Here is a 27,767-nt window from a genome sequence, read left to right on the forward strand (position 1 = left end):
ATGTTATGTGTGATATAGGATAGCATAGATTCAACAAGCTACCCTACCCTAAATAATTATAATTTTCTCGAGGAAACGATGAAAAGAAACCCAAGAAAAACTAAAATCACTGAATATCCACCTTAACAAACTCCTTCTCAGCCTCCTCATCCTCACCCTCATGTTCTTCTTCATCCTCTCCTTCAGTTTGAGACCCATCTGGAGTCGACAACTCCCTGTCAGAATTCACCATCTCCACCTCCACCTCACTCCCATGTTGAACTTCCTCCCCCTCAACCCTGGGCAATACAACCTTCAAAACACCATCTTCCAGTCGAGCCTGAACCCCGTCAACTACCACCCCATGAGAAACCGGAATCTCCCTCTCAAACACCCCCAAATGACGTCCTCTCTCGCCAACCAACAAAGTCCGATGCATTTCCTCGTCCACACCAGGGCGATGCACAACACCAGCAATACGAAGCATCGAGCGCGAGGCATCGTATCCAACACTCACATCTGACTTTTGAGCTCCTGGGAGCGACGCATGGACAACAGTCTGGGTAGCGGTAACGAAGACGTCCACTGGAGGCGCGAAACTGGCTGTGTCTGGTGAGTAGTGACGATGTGCACGCATGAGAGGGTGCATGTGGTGCAAGCTGTTAACATGATGGAATCCTTTTCCCTTTATGTGTCTGTTTACTGGGCCTCGTCCATGTCCTAGCCCTCCTCGGTGGAACTTTCCCCGGGAGTGGGCGTGGGGACCTGGCCCGCCTTGTTTGTGGTGGAAGCCAGGGTGGCTGGGGCCTGATCTGTCATGTTTAGTCCATGGGTTGAAAGCATGTTCGGACTCGTGGTCCGGGTCATAGTTATGTCCATGTCCATGGCGATGTGGGTGAAATTTCCCATGGCCATGATGGCCACCGAACCCAAATGCATACGGGGGGTGGTGGTGATGAGGATGGTGACGACCTCCACGACCACCGAACCCGAGTCTGGACTTTCCAGGGAAGTCATCATCCCTCATAGCGTGTCCTCCCTTATGCATCTTATCCTTTTTAAGATGCTTCCCATGTCTCATTTCAAAGAGGTCCTCATACCGAGGAGGATGGTGGTGAGCAAAGAAAGGATGATCCTCTAGCACAGACATATCCACCTCCCAGGCATGGGGAGGCTGGTGGAAATGGTATGAATATCTCATGTTTGGCTTTCTGTGTTGTGAGATTGTATGTTTTGGTGTTGATCTTGTTAGATCTGTTTGTGTTTGGCTGAGGATCTCATGGGTTTTACGGCGGTATTTATACCTGCACAGACGAGTATGAGTCAACGTTGCGTACGTATATCTTATCGATTCGCCACCTAGGCAGACAGCAATTGTACAAATCACAGATGGCGAGGGAGTCATAGTCTCATAGATTGATGGTAGCTGGCGCTGAGCTTGACGCCGCATACGTACAGCTCATTACTAAAAGCGGAAATCAAGTCCGGCTGGGGGGGCGAAAACTCGGACTTTGCGATTCGGACTTGTCCTATTTCGGAACCTCGCTCGGAGATAAGGTGTTATCTGGGAACACTTTTGTTATGTATGGTTTTCGAAGAGTATTCTTCGCTAGTTTGGACTTTTATTCATGAAAGCGAATAGATGGCGCAAGTGTGACTACCTGAGAGGCGACGGCCAGTGTCAGTCTAGGGCGAACTCGGATGCAAACTCGAGGCCACTTGGAGGATTACTTCTACGGCAACGCAACTGTGAGCTATATACTATGATCACACATGGCTTATGCTTAATTCTGAGTGTGCCATTGTTGGTTCAAGCCATATCATGCCAATTTCTATAGTCAGAAGTTGATACAAATGTATACCGCAGTACATGTGCAGGGAATTCACATTCATTATATACTATCATTATATTATACTTATCATATTCAATACTATTCATGCAGCTCGCTGCGCTCCACCCCCATCAACTCACTAATCTCATTGGTCTGCCTTTCATCTCGCGTCCTGTAGTTCTCCGATGACAGCTCTGAGATAATCGTGTCTGTGTGAGATCCACGCATATTCTTTGACGCATTACTTCCATCCACAAACCCGCCAGGTAGAGTAGCAGTATCTGAATGCCACACCGACTCGGTAGCTTCCGGTGAGGTTCCTCGTAATCTTTTCCGTCGAACATATCTAAATGATCCTACACCAAGGGCCATCAGGAGAAAGGCCAATGGAATCCCTAAGCCTATACCGATTTTTTCGGCCGAGGAAAGCCCGCCATTGCTCGATTCAGGAGATGGGGTCTCAGCAGACACGTCCGTGGCTGTAGCTACACCTGTTCCCTCGGTCGAGGCTGTCGCCGTGGTTGAAGTGCCAGTCGAAGATGTGGCCGGGGTACTGGCAAAGTGGTAGGAGGTCGGCGACGGATCATCGTGGTACCTCTTTGCAACCCCAAAGACAATGCTTGTTGCATTGGCTTTGCCATCAGGTTCACCCTGAGAACTCAAAGACTCCAGCTCGAAGTTGCAGCCGGACTCCCTATAGACATCTCGATTCGCGGTCCAGACATAGCTGTGGTTATTCACAACATTCACTGAACTCGTTAGCTATCTGCAATACACAGTTCGGTTCAGGATAAGACCCCTCACAGGCAAGAATCCACCGTTGTATCCCACACGCTTCATATAAGGATATCCGCGGCGTGACAACATCCCAGGTTACGTTGATCTGATCCCCAACGATAAACCGATGTTGTGCTTCTGTTGGAAAAGTGAAGCCTCCAGCGAGGACACCCTCTATCCAGAGAAGTAACGCGATGGCGAGACTGTTGACAGCACCACATAAAAACCGGTCAATCATGCTGGCACTCTACAAGCGACGAAGAAATCACGCCCGGAAGAATGGCTAAGGTGCAAGGTGTTGGGTGAAGCAGCTATTCTTAATCATGCGGCATAAGAGCAGGCCCCACCCGGCGGGATGAGAATATCCCTGCATCAAATTGCCAATCGTACAGCGACGAACCCCAGCCCGGACAGTTCCGCTAAAGCAAGATGACTGCGCCGCAATATCAAGACCAGCAACAAGCTCAGCGCGCTGGTCATGCGCACCGAGCAGGGATGTGGCCAGGATCGAATCCAACTGGACCACATCGCCGTGTACAACGCGGGGACATGCTGCTATTCATTCCGTCTCTGGGCACTTTCCTTCGGCTGTGTTAGTGCTTCAACCGATGCTGTGACATGGTTTCCCTGGTTAGGTTTCATGGGATAGATAAATATAGGTAATAAGCACTGGATACTACAAATAACTACAAATCATCTTCCAGTTAGGGCTACTGGTCTTGGGCCACCAAGCACTGACTTGTTGAAACCACTTATTTAATCCCGACCACTCATTCATTCTGTTACGTCCAGATACTTATTTGCGCTCTTCTGACCTTCACTATCTCAGCAAGCAGACTTCTATGTTTTCAACGATTTCGCAGAGTGGTATCTTAGCAACCAGTGGTAAACACGTTCTCAATCGGAGTATCTTCCACCTCTATTTGGTTGTTAAGGCGTTAAATGACTTCCTCTTGGCCATGGTGAATTGTATTTTGATTAATTTGAGCTGAGCTTTGACGTTGTTGCTGGTGGAGTTACATTATAGGTATCGTATATGAATATTCACAAGTCACCACCTGTACATCTAAAGTCGCTCGTTGTTCGATTATGTTATGGCAACATCAGCGTACCTGGAAATCAGTAAATACTTCCCCTGTGCATACACCACTGGGAATGTCGCTGTAGAAAAGCATCCAAGCACCAGTTTCGACATGCTGCTATCATTGTTCCCGAGCGAAAGCAATGCTCCCCTAACTATCAATCAATCCAAAAGACGAAGTAATCAGATTCACATCAATACAACCAGTCAGCATTAGTCCCGAGTCACAACCTATGATTGACCCTCCATATTCTCATTGCACAATCGATCCGCCAGCTGATCCTTCTCCCTCAAACTCCAAACATATTCTACCTCTCCCACCTCTTTCAATCTCTTATCAAGATCAAAAGCCTCTTCCAGCAGATCCCGATTAACAACGTCGCCGCTTGCAGCATTAGTCCACCCGTTGTCTGCCCACTTGTGAATGCATTTTGTCATGCACCCAAACGCATATGTGGAATCCGAGTATATCGTGACCTTCAACTGCGGACGCGTGGCTAGCTCGTCATACCTTTCCAGGGCTAGCTTCAGGGCCAGGATGATAGCTGTGATCTCGGCCCGCAGTTTTGTGGGAGGCGGGTGTGGGGGAAGGGACTCGGTCTTGGTATTGTATTCCCCATTTCCGTTCTTTAGGACGGCGGCCGCGGCGCCGATGGCTCCGGGCTGGCCGTTGCCTCTGCAGCTACTGTCGGTGTATATTTCCATAATGTAGACTATGTTGGCGTTGTGGGGTTGGAGTTGGATAGATGCAATGGGTTCGGTGGTGTGCACGAGTATGTATGCTGTTGAGGGTTCGCTGTCTGTGGAGTTTCAATGAGACGTCGTCTTTGGTCCCTCTCCTCACCTCTACTGTTGATATGATATGTCGCGGTTAAAACTTGTAGAAGGGATGCTATAGCAAGGAGATAGCTGGAGAGAAGTGTCGACTTGGAAGCTAAGTTGCTGGAGGTAATGTTAATAGAGCTTTGTCAAAGTCCCTTGCGATGCGAGGAGCGTTTGGGGATCAAAGCGGGGCATGAGAAATGGAGAGTTCTTACAGCAGAGTAACAAATGATGATTCCCGCCCTGATTACCTGAGAGAACTTCGCAGTCAATCAAAATTTGCATCCATGCAAGGTTGCAAGGTGTACGTGGTGACTCGTCGCGTGCAACCCAAGGAACCTAGGATGCGTGGCAAACCAGATACCGTATGTAGTCCTTGTAAGACTAGATAACAGGTACTGTTACCGAAAAGAGGAATATCAATCGAAATTGATATCTAGTTATCCGATATTCAAACTTCTGATCTCCTGAATCGTCAGATCAGATGAAACGGAGCCCTTGATGTTACGATCGAGGTGATACCGAGGCTTCTTTATACTGCCTAGAGACAAAGAGATAAAGGCGGTACGTCTGGAACGCGGCCTGGCACTGTTGTCAACATGAAACCCGTAGTCATATCACAATAGCGATTATAGTAAGGGTGGGGGATGTTAATGTGGGTAGGATAATGCAGTCATATAGGGCTTCTACCTTGATTGCCTCTGAACGCTGATGCCTGATTCAGAACGGGTGATTGCAGAATCAAATAGGTCAGCAAACAAAAAAGACAGCGCAGAAGGCCTCTTTCAAACACGCCTGTGCAATGATACACAAACATGTAGGTAAAAAGTGGTACGGTACTGTACCTGGCTGGTCTTTTTGACGAGATTCAGACATAATGGTTTGGCCGAAACTTTGAATCGGAAAGCTTATCTATTGTATCTTATGGATGATACCTAAGGATATGAATTGTTACTCGGCGAGACCTTCAGCATCCAGGATTTCAATAATCCTAGACATTGCTTGAAGGTCTCCCTCAAAGGATTCGGCCTTGTCCTTATCAACCCATCCTTCCGTAATACCTAATGGAGTTGAGCAACTTGTCACCTGATTTCTTTACTTGACTTGCCAGTACTTAAGTCCCTCCAAATGATCCTAAGTGACTTAGGGTATACTGCACCAATAGCCCCGAGAGAAACATTGGATAATCCAACTAGGCAGATCATCTTATATTGCTAGCAAATCTCCTCCGTTATGAATGTATCCAAGGACGCCCCAACGCGTACAATAGGAAGAAGTGAAGGTTCGCCCTCCAGATTAATGTCCAGGATTGCTGGACCGTCGGCCTCTAAAAGCCACTGGATGCTACTCTCCAGCTCTTCAAGAAGATGACATCGACGCGCCTCACAACCGAAACTCTCTGCTAGGGTCACAAAGTCTGGATTTTTCAGATGTGAAAATGCCACTCGACCGTTAAAATAAGTTTGCTGATACTGGGTCATCATTTTCTGTTCCCCATTGTTGAAAATAATGACCTTTATCTTCACATTGTACTGTGAGGCGGTTAAGAGCTCCTGCATTGTCATGCAGAACGACCCATCTCCATCTATATTGATTACTTGAGAATCTGGGCATCCTAGCTGCGCACCAATAGCTGCGGGGACCCCGAATCCCATTGTACCCAGGCCACCCGAGGTTATAAATGTCTTTGGAGATCGCCAGCGATAGCAGCGCGCTGCCCACATCTGGTGCTGGCCCGCTCCAGTGCTCACTATTGTTCGTGTTGATGACAATTTGGCCTGTCGATCGATTTCTATCGGAATGTGGGAAGGCAGAACCTTCGTCATTAAGTCTGGTGACCTGGGTGGGAAGGGATACTGCTTCTTCCATGCTTGAATTTGTTCGATCCATGCACGGTGCTTGTTCCCCTTCTGTAAATTTGAGATCAACAGCGGCAGGGTATCACTTAAGTCACCAATCACGGCTTCTGTTACTCGAACAACCTTGTTGACGTTGTCGGGCTCGATATCAAATTGGATAATTCCACCCCGACTGCTCCGTTCGGCCTCGATAGCCTTCGGTGCAAACGATTCTGGGTCGCTTACCACGCGCTCATCTAGTCGAGCTCCCAAGGCTATGATAAGGTCTGCATTCTGCACCGCATAATTGGCGTATACTGCTCCGTGCGTTCCAACCATGTGGAGGGCTTCAGGCTTAGTCTCATTGAAGCTTCCCAGGCCCAAGAGAGTAGTAGCAACAGGAATGTTTGCCGACTCCGAAATTTCTGAAAGAAGCGAAGAACCTCTCGGGCAATTCAATACTCCATGACCAGAAATAATCACTGGCTGTTCAGCGGTGTTGATCAGGTTGGCTACCCGCTGAATGGTACCTTGCAGCAGCGTAGAGTGACTAGGCTGCTGTGCCACTTTGTTTGCACTTGCTCGTATCCGCGAGATATCTTTCGACGCCTTCTCAAATGCTGCATTGTCAAAAATAGTAGAGCTAACATCGATCGGAATGGCAACAAGAACCGGTCCAGGCCGTCCTCCCATGGCCTGCTGGAACGCCATCTCTAATGAAGAAGGAAGATCTTCGATCTTCTGCACAACGGTAAACCATTCCGTGCATGGCTTGGCGAGCGCTGGAACATCGATCTCCTGGAATGCACCAGTGCCTAGCACACCGACCGCAACCTGCCCACAGATGACCACCATTGGATTCCCGTCAACCAATGCATCCAACATAGCGGTTACTAAATTGGACGTCCCCGGACCAGATGTCACAAGCACTACTCCTGGGCGTCCGGTGGCTTGGGCGTAGCCATCTGCCATATGTCCTGCGCCTTGTTCATGACGAGCAAGGATAAACTGGACCTTGTCGCTTCCCAAGATTCCGTCGAGTAGTGTAAGCACAGCACCCCCTGGATAACCGACTGTATAGCAATCAGTACTGGGAACTGACAAGTATGTAGGGCTCCAAGCTCGTTGAGAACTTACAAACATGTTCAACGTTGTGATGGATCAATAAGTGGTGAAAGAAGTCTCCGCCTTTCATACCGACGAGTTCCTTGAGCGACATGTTGTAAAAGCTTATGTATGAGTATAACCAGCTCTCATTCAAACCCTCGCTGGACTATAGATCTTGGCAAGGTCCGAATCAGCTGTTGAGTAAACCTGGGTACAATCTGTGTTCTGGTATTTGTTATTCATTTATACCATCTTTAGCTGCGTTAGCTTCTCTGACATGCCATGTATAGGAGGCGAATTGCTATTAAAATGACAAGGAATGAAGTAATTGCTTCCCACATATCTTTATCTAATTCGACTAGGCATTTGCCGTTACGTATAATACTGGCGTAGCTACACAAAGTCTTGTTAATCAGGGGAATGTCTTGATGCCAACCGATTCTGATGATGTCAAATTCAGGGTTCGGGAACAGCGCAGCCAAGGCTGAGCCCACGACCCATAGTTATTCCAATGTCATTCCTGTGAATTGTGTTTGTATTAACCTTGCAATCCTGCGAACAACACCCTTGCCACTAGATCGAAGGTTTAGGTTTTAATAACCGGTGTGGCTAGTCGACTCTAAGTCCCACCGTCATCTATATCAATCTCCTCTTATTCCGTTCGTCCGGATACTTTGGTTGAAACTTAGAACTCTATCTCCCACAATGACATATTTCCAATGTGTATATGTAGGAAACCCTCACCTGGAAACGCACGAGGGAGGAAAAGGAAAACCTACAGAGTGGATCGTGTATGTAGTGCTAAAACCCAATACACAAATAATCAACCCCCGTACGCTTATCACTACCTGCAAAATCCCAAATCCTACCATCTTCACCCACAATGTCAGGTCCCAACGAGATATACCAATACTCCGTAATCAACACCCTCGCCCAAGGCATCTGCAACGACGGCGTCCCAGTCACCCAGCTCCTCACCAAAGGCGACCACGGCCTGGGTACACTAGCTAAGATGGACGGCGAAGTGACCATCATCGACGGCCAGGCATACCAGAACACATCTGACGGGGGAGCTCGCACGCTCCAACCCTGTGACGTTACGCCCTTCCTCATGACCACGCACTTCCGGCCCACGACAAGCGTCACCCTCCCCACTCTCAGCGACGAGACTCTCCTAGACGTCATCGCAGGTCTGTGTCCGGGCTCGGCGAATTCCTTCCTTGCGATTCGAATCGAGGGCGTCTTCTCGCAGATCAAGTACCGCGCTGCCGGACCGCAGTGCCATCCTTACGAAACCATGGCGGAGGTTGTGGAAAGGCAGAGGGTGGGGTTGTTTGAGAATCAGAGGGGGGTGGTCTTTGGGTTCTTTGCTCCTGGGTTCACGCATGCGTCTAGTGTTGTGGGGCTACATTTGCATTTTCTTTCGGAGGATAGGAGGGTGGGTGGGCATATTCTGCAGTTTGCTGGTGTGGATGTGGGCTTGGAGGCTGCGGTTGTTAGGAAGTATACGGTGCAGTTGCCGGAGACGGAGGAGTGTAGTTCAGAGGTGGTTGCAGAGCCCCGGTAGGCTCGTTAGTGACGAGGAGGGGATGTGATAGTACTTGGGGTGTTTTGGAGGGAGCTCAGGCTAGCGTTGGCTTAATACTATGTATGTCTCAGCTGGTGACTTATGTATAGCATGGGCAATGGCTGGTAGGCTATTCGAGATTCTGTATCGTATTCTAGATGATGTATTTCTTGGATATGAGTGCATTCAAGGGTATGACATGGTGTACAAGGGGATTTGTACTGAAGGCTTTCATGGCAAACAACGTTTAACGACAACATAGATATCAGTTTCCAACCCCCATTATTGACAAGATTATACTCAAACAACAGCTCTCCTAACACAAAGCCGGCAAAACTCCACAAACCCGACCTTCTCTGTCTCCCTCGGTGCATCCACACCACCAACCCTCCCACTACTATCCCCAGACACACCAACACGCCTCGAATCCACCATAAGCTTCCACCCCCTCAAAGCCACCAGACACCCCGCTGCCACCAAATAAACAAACCCCGTAAACAACTGCGTGCCCAGATAATCACCCGTCCCCGCCACGATCTCCAACGCAATCGGCTCGCTAAACGTACACGGCAACACAATACTCAACCATAACAGATTCAGCCCAGCCGGCACTTCTTTCAACCCGACGACCTCAGCCATCAGCGGCGCAATAGTGGCCCAGAAGTTCCCTCCGACGAGCCCCTCGGCGACGGCAAAGAAGCCCAACACGCCGTAGGTCTTCGCATTTGTCCAGACCACCAGCGCCAAGAGACCTGCCAGGAAAGTCATGGAGCCAGCCATGTTAATCCGTCCGACGCGGTCGCTGAAGTAGCCGATGCAGGGGCGGCCGACGGCCTGTCCGAGGTTGAATATTGCGGTTATGATGGAGGCTTGGGAGGCGTTGAGGCCGATTTCGTTGGCGTAGTCGGCGAGACTGTACATGAGGACGAAGTAGCCGAGCATTGTGAAGCTGGCGAAGCCGAGGAGGAGTTGGTATTCGGCTTTGTGGAGGAGGGTGAGGTTCATGGATGTTCGTTTGTGGGAGCCTGTAGTGGGGCCGTTGTTGCGGTCTTTGATTAGGAGTGTGCAGGTCGTGTTTACGACGAAGCCGATTATGCCAAGGATGCGGAACGCCCATTGCAGCCCTAGACTGCGGATCATGGCGCCGGTTGCGAGCGAGTAGATGAGGCCGCCGAGGCCGGCGCCGGAGAGCGAGATGCCGCTGGCTAGGGAGCGTTTTGTGGTGAACCATTGCGGGACGACTGCGGCCGTGGGGATGAAGAGGAAGCCTACGCCCATGCCAAAGAGGATTCCCTGTGTAAGGAAAAGGTGCCAGATCTCGGTGGCGAAGCTCGCGCTGATTAGACTGGCGGTTTCGAGAATGACTCCGCAGAACATTATTGGTTTTATGCCCCATTCTCGGACGCCTATTGTGGCGATGGGTGACACGAGTAAGAGGAGGGTGATGCTTAGAGATCCCACGAAGGCGTACTTCAAGGGTGAGGAGCCGGGGAAGGTGTCCTGCTTCAGGTAGTGAGCGAGGAATACGCCGTATGCAGAGTTGAAGCCCCACGAGTGGGCGTTGATTGTGGCCGCTGCTGCTGTGCAGACCCAGCCATATCCACCATCTGGTGGTGCACTTAGCTCATTCTGTTGCTGAGTTGGAGGCTGGACTGGGCCTTCTAAGGGCTGGTTTTGGTCATCCGGTTGTTGGCTATCTTTCTCCATGTTGCTGGGCGAGGGGCAACGAGAGACATTTTTTGGTTGGCATGGTGTTATATATCTATGATTGAGGCTAGCTACAGTTAGGATTATATCTATCATAACTGGAGAAAACGAAGTCTCATGCTGTGGATCCGGCTTATATCTATGCGGTGATAGGCTGGACGGCGTTTGATCCATAGCCCTACGACGCTCCCGGTGATTGTCTCAAGTCGAGACCTATAACGAATACTCTTGAAGTAGAAGAAGTCTCCATCAAGCGTGGGTTCTTGGTTCCCCTAGAATATCCAGAAGTGGGTTCTAGAACGAAAAAAGTGGCTCTTTTCAGAAAGCCCTCGTAGTGGCCGGCGGCAAACAATGGGCCTCGCTGCCCTTTTAGTCTCAGATATATTTTATAGTTGCAATGCTTTATCTGGACGTGGCCAGAGAAATGGTCTCCTCACACGAGCGAGCCCAGCAGTTACAGCTGGATTAACGACATTACTGTTAAAGACAACGTATGGGACAAATGATAGTGACGATTGGATCGACCATGACTCCCAGAGACAAATTGGTCGAAAGTCGTGTGAAGCGGCTCGAAGATGTCTGCTTGTCTCCCACTGGCGTGCGAAAGGATCACTGACCATCAAATTATCGGTCTTGATTCAGTCGATCTCATCGGCCACGCATAGTCCGATGCAAACGCCGGATCTCGGCCTTTGAAATTATGATCATTGATCACCGATCACTGACCCTCTATGCATGTGGGTCCGCTTCTTTCAATCTATAAATGTTCAGCCTGCCCAACCCTCATAAAATCTCTTAGAACGGCAGAATGTGTTCCGAGTTAGATCATTTTACTGCAACTTGCCATGATCTGGTATCGAAACGGTCGCGTGATTATAAACAGCATGTGAGTATATTGCTTTAACGACTCGAGGTACTATCTAGATAGACTCCTCCTTTTCCTTACACTATGTCTTGCTATCGGCTTTATTAGTTAGCTTTCATATAGCATCATTCATGAGATTGCATTAAGGATTCTTACGTGAAGATAATCCAACCAAGCTCTTCCATAAACTCTATAGTTGGAGGGGTTGCAGATCCGCTGCAAACCCTGACAATGATTCTGTCAAGAGGCTCAATAGCTCTGAGCTGTGTGTTAATGTCTTGCAATGCATCTCGGAGGAGTCGGATATCGATCTCTTGGTCTGTTAATAGACCGTAGTTCGGACCGTAAACGAGGGTTTCCAGTGTTTTCAAGTTGGTGCACTGTTCTTGGAGGAGTCGCAAAGTCTGTAGGCCATCTTTCCTTATTTTTATTTCACCCAGTTGGCCATCCACTCTCTCTGTGGCTGGAAAGTCCATCCGCAGGTACGACAGAAAGCCTGCATTCACCGGGCCGATGCAGTTTAGGAAAGATTTCACAAGACTGCCCTGGCGTTTTGTACTCTCCTCCAGGACGAACTCATTCGTATTATAGAGGGCTTTTGCCTCCTTGGATACTTGGTGATTGGTATATAAAAGCACAAGCCATTGGCTTGGCTTTTCGGGTGCAAAGGATTCTATAGGGCAACGCGGATCCTGAAATAAGAAGATTGGATGTGGCACAGCCAGCACTTGTCTGTAGATATTATTGCGCAGGTCGATCGGGAGACTTAAAAAGCCGGCATGAGTTGAAGATTCTGGCAGAGAAATAGTTCTGTTCGGGCTTGTAGCCGACATGATGTCGAAGACGTGTTCTGACCTCTGGTGACTGATTATATCGAACAGTGTCCTCGGGAAGTGAAGAGGCGAGGAAAGTCCAACCAAGGCTCCTTTGTCGTTCTTTTTCCAGAGAACAAATCAATGCAAAACGGTTTCTGGAGGGATAATGCACAGTTGAGAGTTGCCATATGACTAGATCAGACAAGTTATGGGGACATCTGCCAATCATACATCCTACGGATGAGGGTACAGGCAAACAAAGGAGGGCAATGATGAGTCGTACAAACAACCTCCGACATCTGCGACTGTCGATCTAGCAGTCAGTATGAATGAATTGGGGCAATTTCTAGAGAGACTACCTTGAATATTTGAGTGGCCTATTTTCTTTGTAATTGATATTCTGGATATACATGATAGAGCTCGAGAAAATATTCTACGTATACCGGGAAGCTATCCCGGGTGGTTCAGGGGCATAAAACATTACATTTACTTATCTTGAATAGGAAACATTGGAACACCGGCAGAGGTCCCTAGAATTAAATTGAATTGTAATACCGAGTGAGATACATAAGTCCCAAATAATATGGTTGAAAGTCAATTTTTATGTCTTTCGACAGATATCGAGATACTTGTTCTCGATCAGTTAGCCTGTTTAGTGCTACATAGACAAAGATGATCGTTGAGCTCATTAAAGTTCGCAGTATCAAGGCGATTAATACGATACAACAGTTCTTAAAAATATTCTACTACCAGATCAGCTTTCTAATACATACAATACACTATTTTCTTGCCGTACTTCGAAGTTCGAATAACATCGAAAATCAGAAGCTTGCCCAGGAAGCCTCCTCATTCCTCGCCATTAAGCTGTGGAAGAATCGGAGATCAAGATTTGGCGTCCTTCTATCTGGTCTACAAGATTACTCATATGTATCATTGTGCACGCTGACCATCATATGACCACTTCCTAATCGAATGGCACACATAACGCTATGGAATGTCCCATGCAGGCAAGTGGAGTATCGCAGGCCTTCTACGCTACACCCTGGCAGCTATTGAGGTATATGTTTCTTCATTGGCCTGTTTACCAGTCTGGTCCCCATTGAGCGCATGTAGGATGTCGATCATTATGAATAATCTAAGAATTTTCCAGTCAACCAGGAACTATACTACTCCCACGTGATTGACATTTTCTGAAAAGTTTGAACTGTCTTTCACAAGGCCCGGTACCCTAAATTATATTTTATCTATGGATGATTGAGAGAAGAGGTCCTTTCAAAATACTAGGATCTTTCTTTACTAAAGCGCCCCTAATAAAATAGTAATTATATCATATAGCGCGCCTGCTTATGTCCAAGGTCTGACCATTCTTAATGTACGGAGTACTCACTATTCCAACCCCGATTGATAAGCGCACAGCTATATGAGACAAGAATGTCCCGACCTGCTCCGAGCACAACAAGCACGCTAACGCAGAATCACAAGCTCGGATCAGATAAAAAGTTACGTTGTGGGTCCATGGAACTGGGCTTGTCGGAGTAGCATCCCTAATGCACAACGTTGCACACCGCACGTAGGCCCTGTACTATATGACACATCAGTTTCTAGGGTATAGAGGTCTTTGTATAGCTTTGTTCATGTTGCATCACTAAGGCAGAGTACTATTTTAAACCGGAAATCGGATTTTCGAACCAACGTCGTTCCGACATGTCTTGAAGGTTTTACTAGCGTCATTTACTATTCTATGGGAGTGGATTAAAGTACTGGAATTCGGAAAATTAACTAAATACCGTCGCCACTCGCCTCTACCTCCGCATAGCTTCAACAACATGTACATGTTCACAGTAGAGTACAATCTCGTTATTCCACTTGATCAGCTCTCTTGACAGCATCATATCAAATAGTCAAACTCCTTTACAAAAAGGCCACAGCAAGACATCCAGCTAGCACACTAAGCAGCAGTCCATCGTGCGAAATGGTAGACGCAGCTCCAGGGAATAAGCTGACACTCGGCGAAGCACCGCCAGTCTATGAGAAGCGACTTAGTGGGGTTTCAAAAGAAAAAGACGAAAGTCTTACCGAGTTCTGAGACGGTGTCGCAGAAGACACCACGGTAGATGCAGCGGGTGTCGAGGTAATCGCACCGCTAGAGCTAGGCGTAACGCCAGAAGCAGCAGAGGTTGCACCCGTGGTTGCACCAGCGTTAGTCGAAGTGGAAGACGGGGATAAGGTGACTGAGTTTCCCGTTTCAGTAGCGCTGGCGCTACCAGCGGCCGTGGTCGTAGTGGAGGACGCTTCGACAGGAGTGGCGTCCACACCACATCCAGTAGCGGCCTTGGAAACACCCGAGCCGTAATACTTCCACATGTCGTACTTGAGTGCACACTTAAGGCATTCAGATAACTCGGTTTTGAAAGTGTCGGTATCGCAGTAGCCGTCTTTACGAGCAGCAGCAATGACTCCCCCTGGTTTGATCAGTTTACTGCTATGAAGCAATTTAATAAATAGGAAAAGCTGAACTGACCGCAGTTTGCATGGCAGTCGTACTCGGGAGTACCGGGGTCCTGCCGACGGTGCAATGGGACAAAGTCTGGGTATTGGAACGCACTGGCGCTGACCGCCATGCAGGCGAGAGTTACAAGAGTAGGGATATGCATGATTGGTTTGGCAAATGAACGCGGGATGCACGAAAAGAGTGGCAAATACTAAGTAATTGAAAAGGCTAAAGATGGGTGGTGGGCAAAGGCAGTGAGGAGTTGGGAATTTAGCGCCTACTTATACATCCTTCCGACTGCTAAGATAGAGTCATATTTCGGTTGCGCTCCTTTCCGTGATAGAACAGTATTGTATCCAAAGTACACAAACGAACAAGAAAAACAAAAGAGAAAGAAAGAGTCGTACGACCATCGGGGACTCAAGACCCCTCGGGACCGATTCCCAGTCCTGGGATAGTGTCTTTCTGAAGCCACGGAATATGCCGACAGGGTACGGAGTAATAAGAGGAGAGATGTGGAAAGGACCCTCTAAGACCCTGCTTTGGACTAATCGGAAGTTATTCGTGGTAAAAACAATGTAACTCGAAGAGCGCTAAAAAGATTAGTGAGCCAGGGCCCCACCCACCATCTTATCTGATTGATCTTATCTGATCCAATCCGGCCTTTGCTTGCGCCCTGCACTCTTTGTTTACAGGATCAGTAATCTATTTTTCTTGGCAATTGGGGAAAGACTAATTTTCGCGTAATGAGCTCGACTTTCAGGTATCATTCCACCACGGACAGTCATGCCAGAGTTTCCGGTGAATGAATTCTCGGCTGCAAAATGCCGGAGACCTGGGCGGGCCTTTGTCGAATGAACTCGTTCCTTGGCGGGTAGACACACATGGTAGTGTGACACATGCATGTTGGGCCGTTTATCGGATCCCCGAGATTTGCAAGAGTGGATGGTGGCGAGTAGACTGCTGCAGGCTTATAAGTAGCGCGGTTATGATCCCCTTTCCGAAGAACTCCATATACTCCTAGTCAATTTTCAAGGCTCTGGAAAGGTTCAGCAGGTGTCCCCCAACATGTTCATGAAGAGTAGCTTTGTGCCTCTCGTGGCCCTGTCCTCTGCCATTGGCGCATGGGCCCATGGCGAAGAAGCAGCCAAAGAGATGGGCCCTGTGGCCTTCATGTGGCCGTCAGATCGTACCTGGGGCGCCGCCTACGATAACACGGCTCCATGTGGCTCATCTTCTGGTGCCACGAACAGAACCGACTTCCCTATGGGTGAGTCCCCTTTGAGCACCAGGATGTTTACTAAACCGCTAATGAACGTGCGTCCTTCAAGTCAATGGCCAACTTGCACTCGTCATCCAAGACGAATCATGGAACGTTCAGATCGCGATCTCTCACAAAAGCAGTATGTAAAAAGTCCCACCTCCTAAGTATACAGCTCATCCAAGCTAATTCTTATTCAGACCCTAGTACCAATGATGACTTTGAGTCATTCATCGATGGATCACGCATCAAGGACATCGAGCCAGGCCACGAATGCTATCCCGTGCCCAACCCCTCCATCGATGTCGAAGAAGGAATGAACGCTACCTTCCAAATCAAGTACACCTCGGACTTCGACACCGACAGGAACGAAACCTACTATGCCTGCGCCGATGTCAGATATGTCGCCGCCAGCAAGTTTACAACTCAGGTGCCTTGTTTCAACGTCACAGCGGATGAATTCACCGCTGTCACAAGTCCTACGGCTACCGCTGGTGCCACTGCCACTGCCGGATCATCGAGCTCTTCCTCCAAAGATTCAGGTACAAAGGAGTCAAGCTCAGGTCTTTCTGGCGGTGCTATCGCTGGTATCGTGGTTGGTTGTGTGGCGGCTGTGGTGATTGCTCTTGCAGTTCTGTTCGGATATCGAAGGTTCTTGCAAAAGTATCGCTCATATCGTCAAAAGGCGTCGGTTAGGAATGTGGATTGGGCCGAGACTGCTACTGTTGATCCCAAGGTGGATACCGAGGGTCTTCGGAAGATTCGATAGGTATGGTGTAGGCATGGGCTGTCCTTCTTGTGGGTAGGAGGTTGGGGGTAGACCTTTTAAAAGGAGATTCCCTGGATGACTTCTATGCGATGTGATATGAATGGTTGAATGACACCCTCCATGGGATATTATGTTACTTTTCTTCTCACGTACCTCGAGGTACAATGTGTTGAATGTACGGTGCTATAGTTGCTTGATGAGCATCAGAATCATAACACTCTTTTCTTAATTCAATATAACGGGATACCAACTTTGGAGAAATATACTTGGCCGATCCACGACAGCAACCTGGTCGGCTATTTGTCCCATCCTGTCTCGTCCCAAGCAGTTCGCAACCAAGGGTAAGCAGCAGTGTTTCTGTCGAAGATATGCGGATGTCACGTTACCAGGTTCTTTCCGCGGGTTAGTCGGAATCCAACTTTTTTTCAACCCGCAATAGCCGCTCCGACGTAGTAAACACGAGAAAACTCTGCCAATTCGTCTTATCTAAGAGTACAGGACCTCCACAGGAGGCTAAATGATTAGAAATATATTCTATGACCTTCTATGCTCGGTATTGTAAGCATCGACAGTGGGACGCGGAGTCCACCGCATCATAGCTTGTCCAGTATAGCATTTTATATTAGTATGGGGTACATGAAAAGAGGCTAATGGTGGGTTTTTCTGGGGCTTACGTAGATCTCGATCTTGTTATGACGCCCTATGCAGATATTTCTAATTAACGAGGCATTTAATTAGCCTTTGGGGAACGAGGAGTTAGTTTGTTAGTAGGGAACGGTTCGGGAGATGGTTCTGGCGAAACTGCAGTCTAGCATTGGGACTAAAGAATGGAATATTCGCAGAATAGTATAGGAGATCACTGGATCAGTCGACTGGTATTAAGAATATGGGGGGAACCCCGCTTTTATGCGAGTCGAGGTTAATTAAGGTAAATCTTTACCAGTATTGGGCCTAACAGCTTTTCGACCCCTATACACTATTCCGTGATCCTTGTGTTTCGCCTCACTATTTTTTTTCCTGCCTTTTTGCTCCCCCTTATCATCCACACCATTGTGTCCGCAATAATGCCAAAATCACGCCAGACCAACGATAACGCTTCGAGACCCGGTGCGCCTGAGGGGGTTAATCGGTCGAAACGTGGTTTGACATGTGCCAACTGCCGAGTGAGAAAGGTTGGTTCGATCCTTGATCGATATTCTCGCAGCATCTGTCGCTCACCTCATTTAGACAAGATGCGATGGCACGCAGCCGGGATGCAAGACCTGCGAGGTCTATGGCGTGGAGTGTCGCTATGAAAAGGCCCCACCCATGTCGCAGATCCTTGCCATGGCCAAGAGATTACAAGAGACTGAGCAAACCATCGCTGAGCTGCGTGTCGCGTTGCACGAGGCAAGAGAGGCGAACTTGACTCAGCATGTATTTCCAATGGAGCGGCATATTCCCAATACGCCCTCAGTTGATACCAGTTTCGATAGCTCTTCTCACGCCGAGGCGAGCTCGACGACACAGGTGACTCCTGGATCTGACATGGCGCCGGAACAGGTGTTGCTTTCGGATCTCAGTCTCGATGAAAATGGAAAGGTACGTAAACCTCCAATGCAGGAAGCTCCTTGTATGTTCATTGACCCGGTAGTTATTTGGATAGCTTTGCTACTATGGTCCTACATCCGCCGTCCACGCGCCACCACCGGCCGAATCAACAAACATAAATGACTCGCATTCGTCCATGTCTGACGCCCGGTCACTGCTCACTTCGGCTGCTCTCGAGTCGAGAACCTGGGAGGAATTCGCCTTAGGAAATGCGGCGATTCAAACCGACATCCCTCGGCAGATGATATCGAAACTGCTCCAAATCCATTGGACGTGGATTGCGCCGATGTTCAACTGGGTCTATCGCCCCGCGTTCATGCGTCAGTCACAAAACTACTCCTTTGCATAAAGCGCGTCTAACTCTATTGCAGGAGATATGGCTGTCAGCGGGCCATGTTATTCTCCCTTTCTAGTCGTTGTCATGTGTGCTCACGCAGCACGTTTTGACGATCATCAAACAAGTGAACTCTTGATCTCAAGAGCACGTCTTCTCCTGGGCACCGAAATACATAATCCCAGCAGCATTCCGACTGCTCAAGGCCTTCTTCAGCTCAGTGCCCGCGAGCTCGCTTGGGGTTCGATATCTCAAGCATGGCTGTACAGCGGCATGGCTTTTCGCATGGTTAGCGACCTGGGACTCCACCACAGCACGACTAAGATCGCTACGCTTGGACACCTAACTGCGGAGGACTTGGAGATCCGCCGACGCCTTTTCTGGAGCTGCTACTTCTGGGATAAGGCCATAAGCCTATTTCTTGGACGCATGCCAATTCTCCAAGAGCTGCCATTCGATCGGTGTCCGGAGCTTTGTCAGTACTGGGCTCGACATCTCATAAGCAACACACGCTAACCGTCTTTAGTGGATGATTCGGCAGAGAACGACCTATGGGCACCGTACTATGGTGATCAAATCAGTCCCGATAAGGCACCCCCAGCGGAATATCCGCCGATGAAGTCCCATTTGGTTTCAAGTTTCCAAAATGTATGCAAACTTGCTGTTATCTTGAACGACATCATCCTTCAACTATACTCCCGCCGCGGAAATATCAACATGGATGAAGCGTTGAACAGAATCCAGGGGAGACTTGACCACTGGAGAGAACAGTCGCCTGTGCATTTAAGATATGATCCGGCCAACTTGCCCCAAGTTTGTCCTCCGCCTCACATTATCACGCAAAAGTGAGCCCTCGTCAGGCGCTTCCTTTGCAATGTCGCTAATCATTTTACAGTTTATTATATTATACTACCATTATCCTGCTACACCGACCGTTTTCTTACATTCCGACGCATCATGCCGCTTGCCGCACAGCTTCAGATAGTATTGAGAAACTCTTGCTTCTCTTTGAGAGGAGCTTTGGATTCACTAGGATCACTTACCTCATGTCTTACTGCATCTACACCGCCGCGTCCGTCCTGATGCAAGATGTGAAGAAAGGAGACTTCGACGCTCACGTCAAAATACAGACATTCCTTCAGGCTCTAAGGCAGGGGACTAGAGCATGTCCGGTGGTACAACGGAGCCTACATATCATCACTAACAGCCTCAGAGCCGATGCAACGAATGTGCCCGATGCTAAACTCGCGTGTGCACCCACCGGACAAACCCCGCTGGCTAGAAAATATCTCCCGGCTTTTCCGTACCCAGATCTTGACGTGGGCTACAGCACTAACCTGAACCGCGGAAGTACGGATCTTGACGGTTCCACCTTATTGGATTGCTTTCCTGAAACTCAATATGGCGTTATGGACTCCGGGGGAGAATGCTTCTTCCCCACAGCATAATATTCAAACAAGATTGGATAATAGGTTTCATTATTCCATTATATACATCCATAAGATTGTTCAAGTCTACTCATTCATCGTCATCCCACTGCCACAGCGTTCTTGGGTTCTCTACCCATATCTTGCGGGCTAGTTGTCTCCAGTTCCGCCTTCGACATCTCGGCACCACTTTCTACATCTAGCTATGAAGGCTGCATCGTCAACCTTCCGGTATTCTTGCACCTTCTTGCGATCTCCTCCCGGGTTGGCCTCAACGCCCCCGCTGTGCGGCCAGTCACTCGCCCAGACGACTTGGTCTGGTGCCGTCCTTAATATGTCGGCCACGTACTCGTCGAGATCGGGTAGATTGGGAAAACGATATGTGCCGCTCAATTTGGTCCATACCTGCCCCGTATGGAGCAGATTGATCAATTCGGTGTACCCCGGTTGCAGCCTGCCAGGCCCACGAGCCTGGTCTGGCGCCCCAATGTGGTCAATGACAACTGGGAGGCCGATTTGTGGCACCAGGGGCGCAAACTCGACAATCTGCTCCAAGGCGATGTACACCTGGATGACCCATCCAAAAGGCCGCACACGGTCAGCCGCTGCTATCACTGCAGCCTTGTTCAGCGGGTCACCCCGGGTGCGCATATTAATGCGGATGCCACGTACACCAGCATCGTGCAGCTGTTGCAGCTCCTCATCCGATATGGTGCTTGGGTCAATACAAACAACTGCGCGGCCTTTATCAAGACGTGAGAGAGCATCCAAAATGGAGCTGTAGTCTGTATGATAGACGGAGAATGCAATCAGGCATGCATGCTGAATACCCAAGCTGCGGTGAAAAGCCTGCAGGCTAGACAACAGCGCTTTCCTAGGCCGGAAGGGATGGAGTGGGTGCAACGGGAATTGATCTTCGTCCACAATGTGAACGTGGCTGTCCCAAGCCCCCGGGGGTGGAGCAGTGTCGACATCAATAGAACTCATGGTATCAAGATGGACAAAGTGTTATTGATATTTCGAACTCAAGCAGTCCAGGTGAATGTGTTCCTCTTTATCAACACCGTATCTAGCTCGTGATTTTATCATAACCCAGTTCGATGATGATTTGATGTCAATATGCGGGTCGCTTTCATCTGGATGCAGATCCCAGAAATTCGCCCGGAAATTCGCCGGGAGAATGACCGTGGACGTGACGTTGCAGGGAAACTTTCAGTCACTCGGGGAAAGCCCTAACTCCCCTCAAGCTCATACATTGTTCATCCGTGACACTCTTCCCCCACATATTCATTCTTGGATCGTCTTGGGGATCGCCCGGGAGATAACGGCAGTATGGTGGATGGACGTACATATAATCTACTTCTAGCGAAGATAGCTCGTCACATAGCACACCAAATGACCTCTATTAGCATAACAACTACAATTAAAATCTACTTACTCACCTCCTCCATCTTAATCTGCACCCCAGCCTGCAACCCCAAATAATGCAAGGCATCCACCTCCGCCTTGGTGAAAGGAATGCCCTCCGTCCTCCTCTTCTCCTCGACCTCCGCCTCCATCTCGCCACTAACATAGATCCTCTCAAAGCCCTCTGCCTTCTTGACGCCCCTGACAGTCCTCAGCAACGTATCCATACGCTCCCGAAACTCCTCCACCCCACCATCCAGAAACACATCCGGCCGAAACACCAAAAACCAATGCCCAACCCCCTGCGGTTTCTCCATCTCCTTATATTGATCATTGACACCCCCGGCAAACGCCGACCCACTCATTACGCCAGCAAAGATGTCCATCATCATGGCCAGCCCACTCCCCTTGGGCCCCGCGATCGGCAAAACCACGCCCCCCTCTATCACCGCCACAGGATCCGTCGTCGGCCGTCCCTGCGCATCAAGCGCATATCCCTCGGGGATCGACTCCCCCCGTCTCACAGCCTTCCTCATCTTGCCCCGCGCCGCAACACAAGGCGACATATCCAGGACAAAGTCCCCCTCCGCGCCACCAGGAACCCCCACCGCAAACGGCGACGTCCCCAGCAGCGCCTCCGCACCACCCCACGGCGGCATGGCCCGACTCGCATTCGTGTACGCGAAACAAGCGAACCCCTGCTTGATCGCACGGAGAACGTACGTAGCCCCCATGCCGTAGTGGTTGCTGTTGCGGACGGCCACCATGCCCATTCCGTAGGTCTGTGCCATCTCGACACATTTGTCGATAGCCATGCTGCCGGCGACAAAGCCGAAGGTGTTTTTGGCGTCCAGAAGCGCCATCGTCGGCGTTTTGGTGTTGAATGATAGCTCTGGGTCCAGTGCGACTACTCCGGCTTGGAGACGGGCGATGTACCCCGGTAGACGGTTTATGCCGTGCGTGTCGACGCCGCGCAGGTCGGCCAGGGTGAGTGCTGTGGCGATGAGGTCGGCTCTGTCTGCGGGCACGCCGTGGGAGGTCAGGATTGCTTTTGCTAGGGCTGTGGCCGAGGCTGGGGTTATGGTTATGGTTTGGGCGGTTGGGTCGGGCATTTTGATATTCATATTATTTGGTTTGGTGAAATAGGTAGTAGGTATAAGATAGATGGAATTCGATGAGTATTGTGCGGTGAGAATATTGTTCTTATTTTCTGGTACTATACTAATATTGTAGAATATTATAATCTTAACTCAGGGAACTATATACATTGGGTGGTTTACCTCTCGGGGAGTTTCCGCGGCAGATCCCCGAGCGGAATCGCGACAGGTTCAACATGACTTTCACCACGGATAGTGACTCTGAGAGAATCATGCTATGAATCGGACTCATGCTACAGTGATTTATCCTCTGATCGACACCCCGGCAAACGGCCTGGGAACCGAGCTACATCAATCTGAATCAGGGTGCTGTCGACATCGCCCCGAATACCCTTCTCAAAGATACAAATCCTAATACCCACAATAGTTACCCTGATTAGCAACAAACACCACAGCACACCAAAGCCCTAATTCCATCCCAAAATGCCAGACCCAACAATCCAATCCCTCAAAGCCTACACAACGTAAGCTCCATCCCTCAACGGCACCAACACTAGAGCAAAAGAAAAAAAAAAAAAAAGATGCGACGTAAGTGACCCCCCACCTCAAGCTCTCCCACCCAAACACCGGCTTCCTCTCAAACCTATCAATGTGGTCCTCCAAACGCCAAAAGGGACCCACTAAGATCGTGGGGCTGGCCAGGAAGGCAGCGGGTAAAGAGCTAGTGCTTAACCCCGGTGATTACATAGCTGCGGATTTGAATGGCGTGGTTTGTTCGCCGAAAAAGTCGGCGCAGAAAGTGCAGCCGCTTATGGAGAGGCAGGTTGCTGCTGATGAGAAGTTCTCGGCGGATATTAAGGAGTGAGCTTTTTTGAGGCGAGTAGGAAGCATCGGGGGTAGTTTACTTTAGCTCGGGGATTTCGGAGGAGATGTGTGGTTGATCAGTTGGTAGTTAGGTCAAGAGTATGTGTGTACTTCTTGTGTGGGGGCATAGCTCTTAGCTACATATTGGGCTATTAGCAGGTTTCAGTGGATTTGTCAGGTACAAACAGGATCATATAATATTACGTATAGTGTGGTACACATACTCGATACACTATATTATAATGTAGGTATTTTGATATATTTTTATCAGGTGCTTTGCCTCGTCTAGCTAACAGCTACATTGTAACATTATACATCAGACTAACTTTCGGTTTCAATAAACCGAAATGCTTATCGATAAGGTTAAGGCCCGCGTCACACGAGCAACGAATCACAGCACAGGAAACTGTAAAAGGAACCAATCAGCAAAGAATGTGGGTAAAGATAAGGTTGCAAGATCCTGAAAGAAACACAATCAAAATCAAACAGGACAAATGTAGATATGGATTGAATAGTTTTGTGCGAATAATCTTAATGTGGAGCTTCCCAGAAGATCCCAATTTTTGGTACGGAATAAATAGAAAAATTCCTTGACTACTTGATACTAGCGCTGGTGCCTGGGCTGTGGCTGTGATCCCGCAATCGAGCCGCGCCGATTAAGTGAAACAAACTCAACTTCCCCTGCTGGTGCTCGGCGTCATTTTCGCTCGCCCACTCACATTAATCCTCTCAATTATTTCTCTCCCCAGTCCAATGTCAGACGGCTTTGGTGAGCATGGGAGCACATGATAAGTACGTTATTCCTTGGCCGCGCTTACGATCTGCCTTTGGTTCAGCCGCTTACTCGCCTGCTCTTGGACAGATTCATTGGCCTCGCACTGGCTGTGCTGGCTTCGTTGGCCATTGGTATGTGCTTTTTGATATCTCTTGTCTTCTTGTTCCTATTAAAAAGAAAAAAACTGCCCGGCAGTACCCTCTTGAACAGCTTGCTAACGGTCGCAATGCACAGGTTCGAGCTATGTCATCACCAAGAAGGTACGCCGCGGATCGCATCTGGGGGAACCAAATACCTGACACAGTCGACTAGGGCCTTGTACAAGCGGCGGAGAAATATGGCTTCAGTGGAGAAGGATTCGAATATCTGCGAAGTCCTCTATGGTGGTGTGGGATGACCATCCGTATGGCTATTAGTCGAGCTATCATTTCCAGAATCTAACGGTTACAGTGATATCGGGAGAGCTTATGAACACAGCCGCATACGCTTTTGCTCCAGCAGTGCTGGTCACTCCGCTCGGGGCGCTCAGCGTACTCATCAGGTGAGTCATGTGGTCTCAAAGGCATTCCCTCCGCTAATGGACCCCAGCGCCTTGATGGGCGCATACTTTCTCAACGAGAATATCCAAGTCCTTGGTAAGCTCGGAGCCGCCATCTGCCTTTTGGGATCAGTATTACTCGTCCTCCATGCGCCGGGCGACAGAGACATCCAGACCATTGAGGAGATCCTGCACCTCGCCATTCAACCAGGTTGGCTTGCCTGACTTAACCCCCGGGTATCGACGGAAACTAATAGCATCTTTCCAGGCTTCCTCATCTACTGTACCCTCGTCACCGTCTTCGCCAGCTACATGATCTACAAAGTCGCCCCGCGACTGGGCCGGACGAACCCGCTAGTCTACCTATCGATCTGCTCCACCGTGGGATCCATCTCTGTGATGTCCGTCAAGGCCTTCGGAATCGCCATCAAGCTCACCTTTGCCGGCGACAACCAGTTCACCCACGCATCCACTTACGTCTTCTCCCTGGTCCTGGTAGTCACCACGCTAACCCAGATGAACTACCTCAACAAAGCAATGGGCGAATTCCCCGCGTCTCTGTAAGCATCCACCACCACCACCACCACCACATCACCACTACTCAAAAGTATACCTGTACTAATAAGCACCACAGAGTAAACGCAATGTACTACGTCGGCTTCACAACCTGCACCCTCACCGCCTCCATCATCTTCTACCAGGGCTTGAACACCAGCGACTGGACCAGCATCACCTCCATGATGTGCGGCTTCCTCCTCAACTTCATCGGAATCTCCCTCTTGACCTTATCCAAAACAGGGCAGGAGGCCCGTCCGGAGTCCGTCTGTGCCCTGAGCATGCGGTCCCTCGACTTGTCCCATGGCCGGTACGATCATGTGCGATCCAGCAGCGTCGATGTTCCCCGGGCCCTGGAGAGGAGGTCGTCTGGCCTGGATGCCGCGGAGCGGCAATAGTGGTGGACTTGCTATCTTGGGGCTAATTATTTTGTTGCACTTTTCTTTTGTTCGTTTTTCTTTGTACTCCCCAGGTCGAGGGATGCAGTGCTAGATCGACCACCACGCTGAGTTTAACTGCAGGGTTGGAAGTAGCTTCGGGCTTTCGGCGAGAATGCGATGGGCCACTGGTGGGTCTGTCGGGCGTGTTTGAAAATATACCCTACATGTAAAATTTCAATGTCCCTGTGGACGTGACATGATATATATTTATATGTGAAATAAGAGATTATAGAACGATCTTGAATTTGGAAATAGAGGGTTTTTGACGATAGGATGGCAGTTGCGACTAATTGCTATCATTGGATTATTGAAGTAGTAGTGTTCAAGGTATTCGGTGTATCAAGTCTAATAAGTTCTCTGGATAGTGTTTGGGTTTTTGTTGGTCACTAAGTTTTTATAATATATATCTGACACCCTGCAAGGTGTATATGTCTCTAGTGGATATATTTTGGAAGTCAAGCAACCCAAATCTAGTTAAAACAAACAAGACTCTAGTAAAGATCAATGCACTCCTTGAAGGAAAGTTGATACCACAGGTCTCGACATGGCAACTATACAAATCTACAACGAATTCCACTCTAAAGCTAGATGAAGTGTTTAGTATCTTTGCAGGTGTTTTTTTGTGCATTTTATTTGGCTTATATATCCAAAACAACGGCAATCCTTCAACAACATCCGATGTGGTGTAATGGCTAACATCGCTGTCTCTCACACAGCAGCTCGGGGTTCGATTCCCCGCATCGGAATAACTTTTTGTTTTTTGCTGTATTCGATTATTGATAATAGTAATTCATTCCCTTTATCTTGTGCCGGCTGGCTCTTATCTTTCTTTTTGAGTGCCCAGTGGGTCACTGAGTATTGCCCTTCTACCATATATAGATATAGACACAGATATCAAGACCAGTTCATTCCAACCCAACGCCGTCACTAACGAAACGAAACCCATGATGACAATCATGCAGATAAGTAAAAAACAGAATGATAATACAGCCCAAGGATGTATCAAGCCTCATTACCCCCTAACCACCCCCATGTGACAAGCACCCTCAAAGCCATCCAACCTAAGCAGAAGCATTCGCCCTCTTCATTCCCTCCTTAACCTCCTCCATCAAGGAAAGCAACTCCTTCGCGCCGTCGCCATTCCGCGGCTCAAACTCCAACCCCTTATCAATAGCCACCTGGGCCTCATCCCAGCGACCCATCTCAGCCAAGCACCTCCCCGCCCTCCACCACGCCTTGACATTACCCACGGGCTTGCTCTCAACACTACACTTCGCATCCACCAAACCCTCCGGCCACGCCTGCTGCGCCATGTACGCCTGCGCACGGTTGGCAAACAAGCCCGCCAGCTCTTCCCGCGCTAGACTCATCGGCTCCCAGCCGGGCCGCGCGATGCCCATGTCGATGGCGTATGTGTACAGGCGCACGGCCTCGGCGTGGTTGTCCTTGCGGTAGGCGGCGTTTGCGCTGTCGCGGAGCTTGGTGATCTGGGCGCTGCGCTTGGGGTTGATGGGGAGCGGGGGTGGGGGGATGTTGGGCGCGTCGAGCGAGATGAGGCCGCGGTGCAGGGCGTTTAGTTCGGTCAGTTCGGTGGTTACTGTGCTTGCGGAGGCTGGGGTTGTGGTTTGCGACGAGAGGTTGATGGCTTTGGAGGTCGGGTCCAGGACCACGGGGTATTGGTTGTATATGTCGATGCTGTCGGCCATTTTGGGGGGTTTTTATTTTCTTGGTGGGTTTGGGGTATTGGTTTGTTTGAGTTGGGTATGGTGTTTCTGGTGGTTGGGTTCTTGGTCTGGTTGATGGGTTAGTTTGGGTGGTGGATGTAGGAA

The 27,767-nt window shown here is 49.3% G+C and overlaps 14 protein-coding genes and 1 non-coding gene across 15 annotated transcripts; 6 read left to right on the top strand and 9 right to left on the bottom strand.

Annotated features, from left to right (window-relative positions):
• Positions 1-106: 106 nt before the first annotated feature.
• On the bottom strand, positions 107-2,826 carry BDV37DRAFT_270624 (Hsp20/alpha crystallin family protein; the record flags this gene model as incomplete). The annotated part of the gene is made up of 4 exons (XM_032084590.1): positions 107-1,190; positions 1,521-1,524; positions 1,952-2,560; positions 2,616-2,826. 4 exons carry the CDS (start codon positions 2,824-2,826, stop codon positions 107-109), a joined length of 1,908 nt encoding a protein of 635 aa, XP_031942958.1.
• Positions 2,827-3,900: 1,074 nt separating this feature from the next.
• BDV37DRAFT_281777 (ribonuclease H-like domain-containing protein) lies at positions 3,901-4,374 on the bottom strand (the record flags this gene model as incomplete). Its single annotated transcript, XM_032086889.1, has 1 exon — positions 3,901-4,374. The coding sequence occupies one exon, from the start codon at positions 4,372-4,374 to the stop codon at positions 3,901-3,903; it is 474 nt and encodes a 157-aa protein (XP_031942959.1).
• Positions 4,375-5,705: 1,331 nt separating this feature from the next.
• BDV37DRAFT_270625 (thiamine pyrophosphate-binding protein) lies at positions 5,706-7,548 on the bottom strand (the record flags this gene model as incomplete). The annotated part of the gene is made up of 2 exons (XM_032084591.1): positions 5,706-7,402; positions 7,467-7,548. The coding sequence occupies 2 exons, from the start codon at positions 7,546-7,548 to the stop codon at positions 5,706-5,708; spliced, it is 1,779 nt and encodes a 592-aa protein (XP_031942960.1).
• Positions 7,549-8,319: 771 nt separating this feature from the next.
• BDV37DRAFT_281779 (acetolactate decarboxylase) lies at positions 8,320-9,003 on the top strand (the record flags this gene model as incomplete). Its single annotated transcript, XM_032086890.1, has 1 exon — positions 8,320-9,003. One exon carries the CDS (start codon positions 8,320-8,322, stop codon positions 9,001-9,003), a length of 684 nt encoding a protein of 227 aa, XP_031942961.1.
• Positions 9,004-9,303: 300 nt separating this feature from the next.
• Positions 9,304-10,710, bottom strand: BDV37DRAFT_293099 (MCT family MFS transporter; the record flags this gene model as incomplete). Its single annotated transcript, XM_032089324.1, has 1 exon — positions 9,304-10,710. One exon carries the CDS (start codon positions 10,708-10,710, stop codon positions 9,304-9,306), a length of 1,407 nt encoding a protein of 468 aa, XP_031942962.1.
• A 1,017-nt stretch (positions 10,711-11,727) lies between these two features.
• BDV37DRAFT_281781 (uncharacterized protein) lies at positions 11,728-12,408 on the bottom strand (the record flags this gene model as incomplete). The annotated part of the gene is made up of 1 exon (XM_032086891.1): positions 11,728-12,408. One exon carries the CDS (start codon positions 12,406-12,408, stop codon positions 11,728-11,730), a length of 681 nt encoding a protein of 226 aa, XP_031942963.1.
• Positions 12,409-14,301: 1,893 nt separating this feature from the next.
• BDV37DRAFT_281782 (uncharacterized protein) lies at positions 14,302-15,044 on the bottom strand (the record flags this gene model as incomplete). Its single annotated transcript, XM_032086892.1, has 3 exons — positions 14,302-14,415; positions 14,467-14,852; positions 14,912-15,044. The coding sequence occupies 3 exons, from the start codon at positions 15,042-15,044 to the stop codon at positions 14,302-14,304; spliced, it is 633 nt and encodes a 210-aa protein (XP_031942964.1).
• Positions 15,045-15,835: 791 nt separating this feature from the next.
• On the top strand, positions 15,836-17,110 carry BDV37DRAFT_244934 (copper acquisition factor BIM1-like domain-containing protein). Its single transcript, XM_032081609.1, has 3 exons — positions 15,836-16,151; positions 16,213-16,284; positions 16,343-17,110. Exons 1-3 carry the CDS (start codon positions 15,950-15,952, stop codon positions 16,909-16,911), a joined length of 843 nt encoding a protein of 280 aa, XP_031942965.1. The 5' UTR covers positions 15,836-15,949; the 3' UTR covers positions 16,912-17,110.
• Positions 17,111-17,975: 865 nt separating this feature from the next.
• Positions 17,976-20,283, top strand: BDV37DRAFT_293100 (Zn(II)2Cys6 transcription factor; the record flags this gene model as incomplete). Its single annotated transcript, XM_032089325.1, has 6 exons — positions 17,976-18,083; positions 18,139-18,492; positions 18,557-18,821; positions 18,873-19,262; positions 19,362-19,680; positions 19,731-20,283. 6 exons carry the CDS (start codon positions 17,976-17,978, stop codon positions 20,281-20,283), a joined length of 1,989 nt encoding a protein of 662 aa, XP_031942966.1.
• Positions 20,284-20,412: 129 nt separating this feature from the next.
• Positions 20,413-21,249, bottom strand: BDV37DRAFT_270630 (uncharacterized protein; the record flags this gene model as incomplete). Its single annotated transcript, XM_032084592.1, has 1 exon — positions 20,413-21,249. The coding sequence occupies one exon, from the start codon at positions 21,247-21,249 to the stop codon at positions 20,413-20,415; it is 837 nt and encodes a 278-aa protein (XP_031942967.1).
• Positions 21,250-21,692: 443 nt separating this feature from the next.
• On the bottom strand, positions 21,693-22,781 carry BDV37DRAFT_270634 (Ldh family oxidoreductase; the record flags this gene model as incomplete). The annotated part of the gene is made up of 1 exon (XM_032084593.1): positions 21,693-22,781. One exon carries the CDS (start codon positions 22,779-22,781, stop codon positions 21,693-21,695), a length of 1,089 nt encoding a protein of 362 aa, XP_031942968.1.
• A 468-nt stretch (positions 22,782-23,249) lies between these two features.
• On the top strand, positions 23,250-23,631 carry BDV37DRAFT_281787 (uncharacterized protein; the record flags this gene model as incomplete). The annotated part of the gene is made up of 2 exons (XM_032086893.1): positions 23,250-23,290; positions 23,469-23,631. The coding sequence occupies 2 exons, from the start codon at positions 23,250-23,252 to the stop codon at positions 23,629-23,631; spliced, it is 204 nt and encodes a 67-aa protein (XP_031942969.1).
• Positions 23,632-24,309: 678 nt separating this feature from the next.
• Positions 24,310-26,190, top strand: BDV37DRAFT_244936 (magnesium transporter). Its single transcript, XM_032081610.1, has 8 exons — positions 24,310-24,422; positions 24,493-24,536; positions 24,640-24,665; positions 24,718-24,808; positions 24,856-24,946; positions 24,994-25,154; positions 25,212-25,503; positions 25,578-26,190. Exons 1-8 carry the CDS (start codon positions 24,406-24,408, stop codon positions 25,894-25,896), a joined length of 1,041 nt encoding a protein of 346 aa, XP_031942970.1. The 5' UTR covers positions 24,310-24,405; the 3' UTR covers positions 25,897-26,190.
• A 422-nt stretch (positions 26,191-26,612) lies between these two features.
• BDV37DRAFT_t84 lies at positions 26,613-26,684 on the top strand. The gene has a single exon. It is a non-coding gene; the product is annotated as a tRNA-Glu (tRNA).
• A 118-nt stretch (positions 26,685-26,802) lies between these two features.
• On the bottom strand, positions 26,803-27,733 carry BDV37DRAFT_90532 (uncharacterized protein). The gene has a single exon (XM_032091415.1). The coding sequence runs from the start codon at positions 27,642-27,644 to the stop codon at positions 27,000-27,002; it is 645 nt and encodes a 214-aa protein (XP_031942971.1). The 5' UTR covers positions 27,645-27,733; the 3' UTR covers positions 26,803-26,999.
• Positions 27,734-27,767: the final 34 nt, after the last annotated feature.

This window comes from Aspergillus pseudonomiae (genome assembly GCF_009193645.1).
Source record: "Aspergillus pseudonomiae strain CBS 119388 unplaced genomic scaffold BDV37scaffold_22, whole genome shotgun sequence".
Taxonomy (NCBI): domain Eukaryota; kingdom Fungi; phylum Ascomycota; class Eurotiomycetes; order Eurotiales; family Aspergillaceae; genus Aspergillus; species Aspergillus pseudonomiae.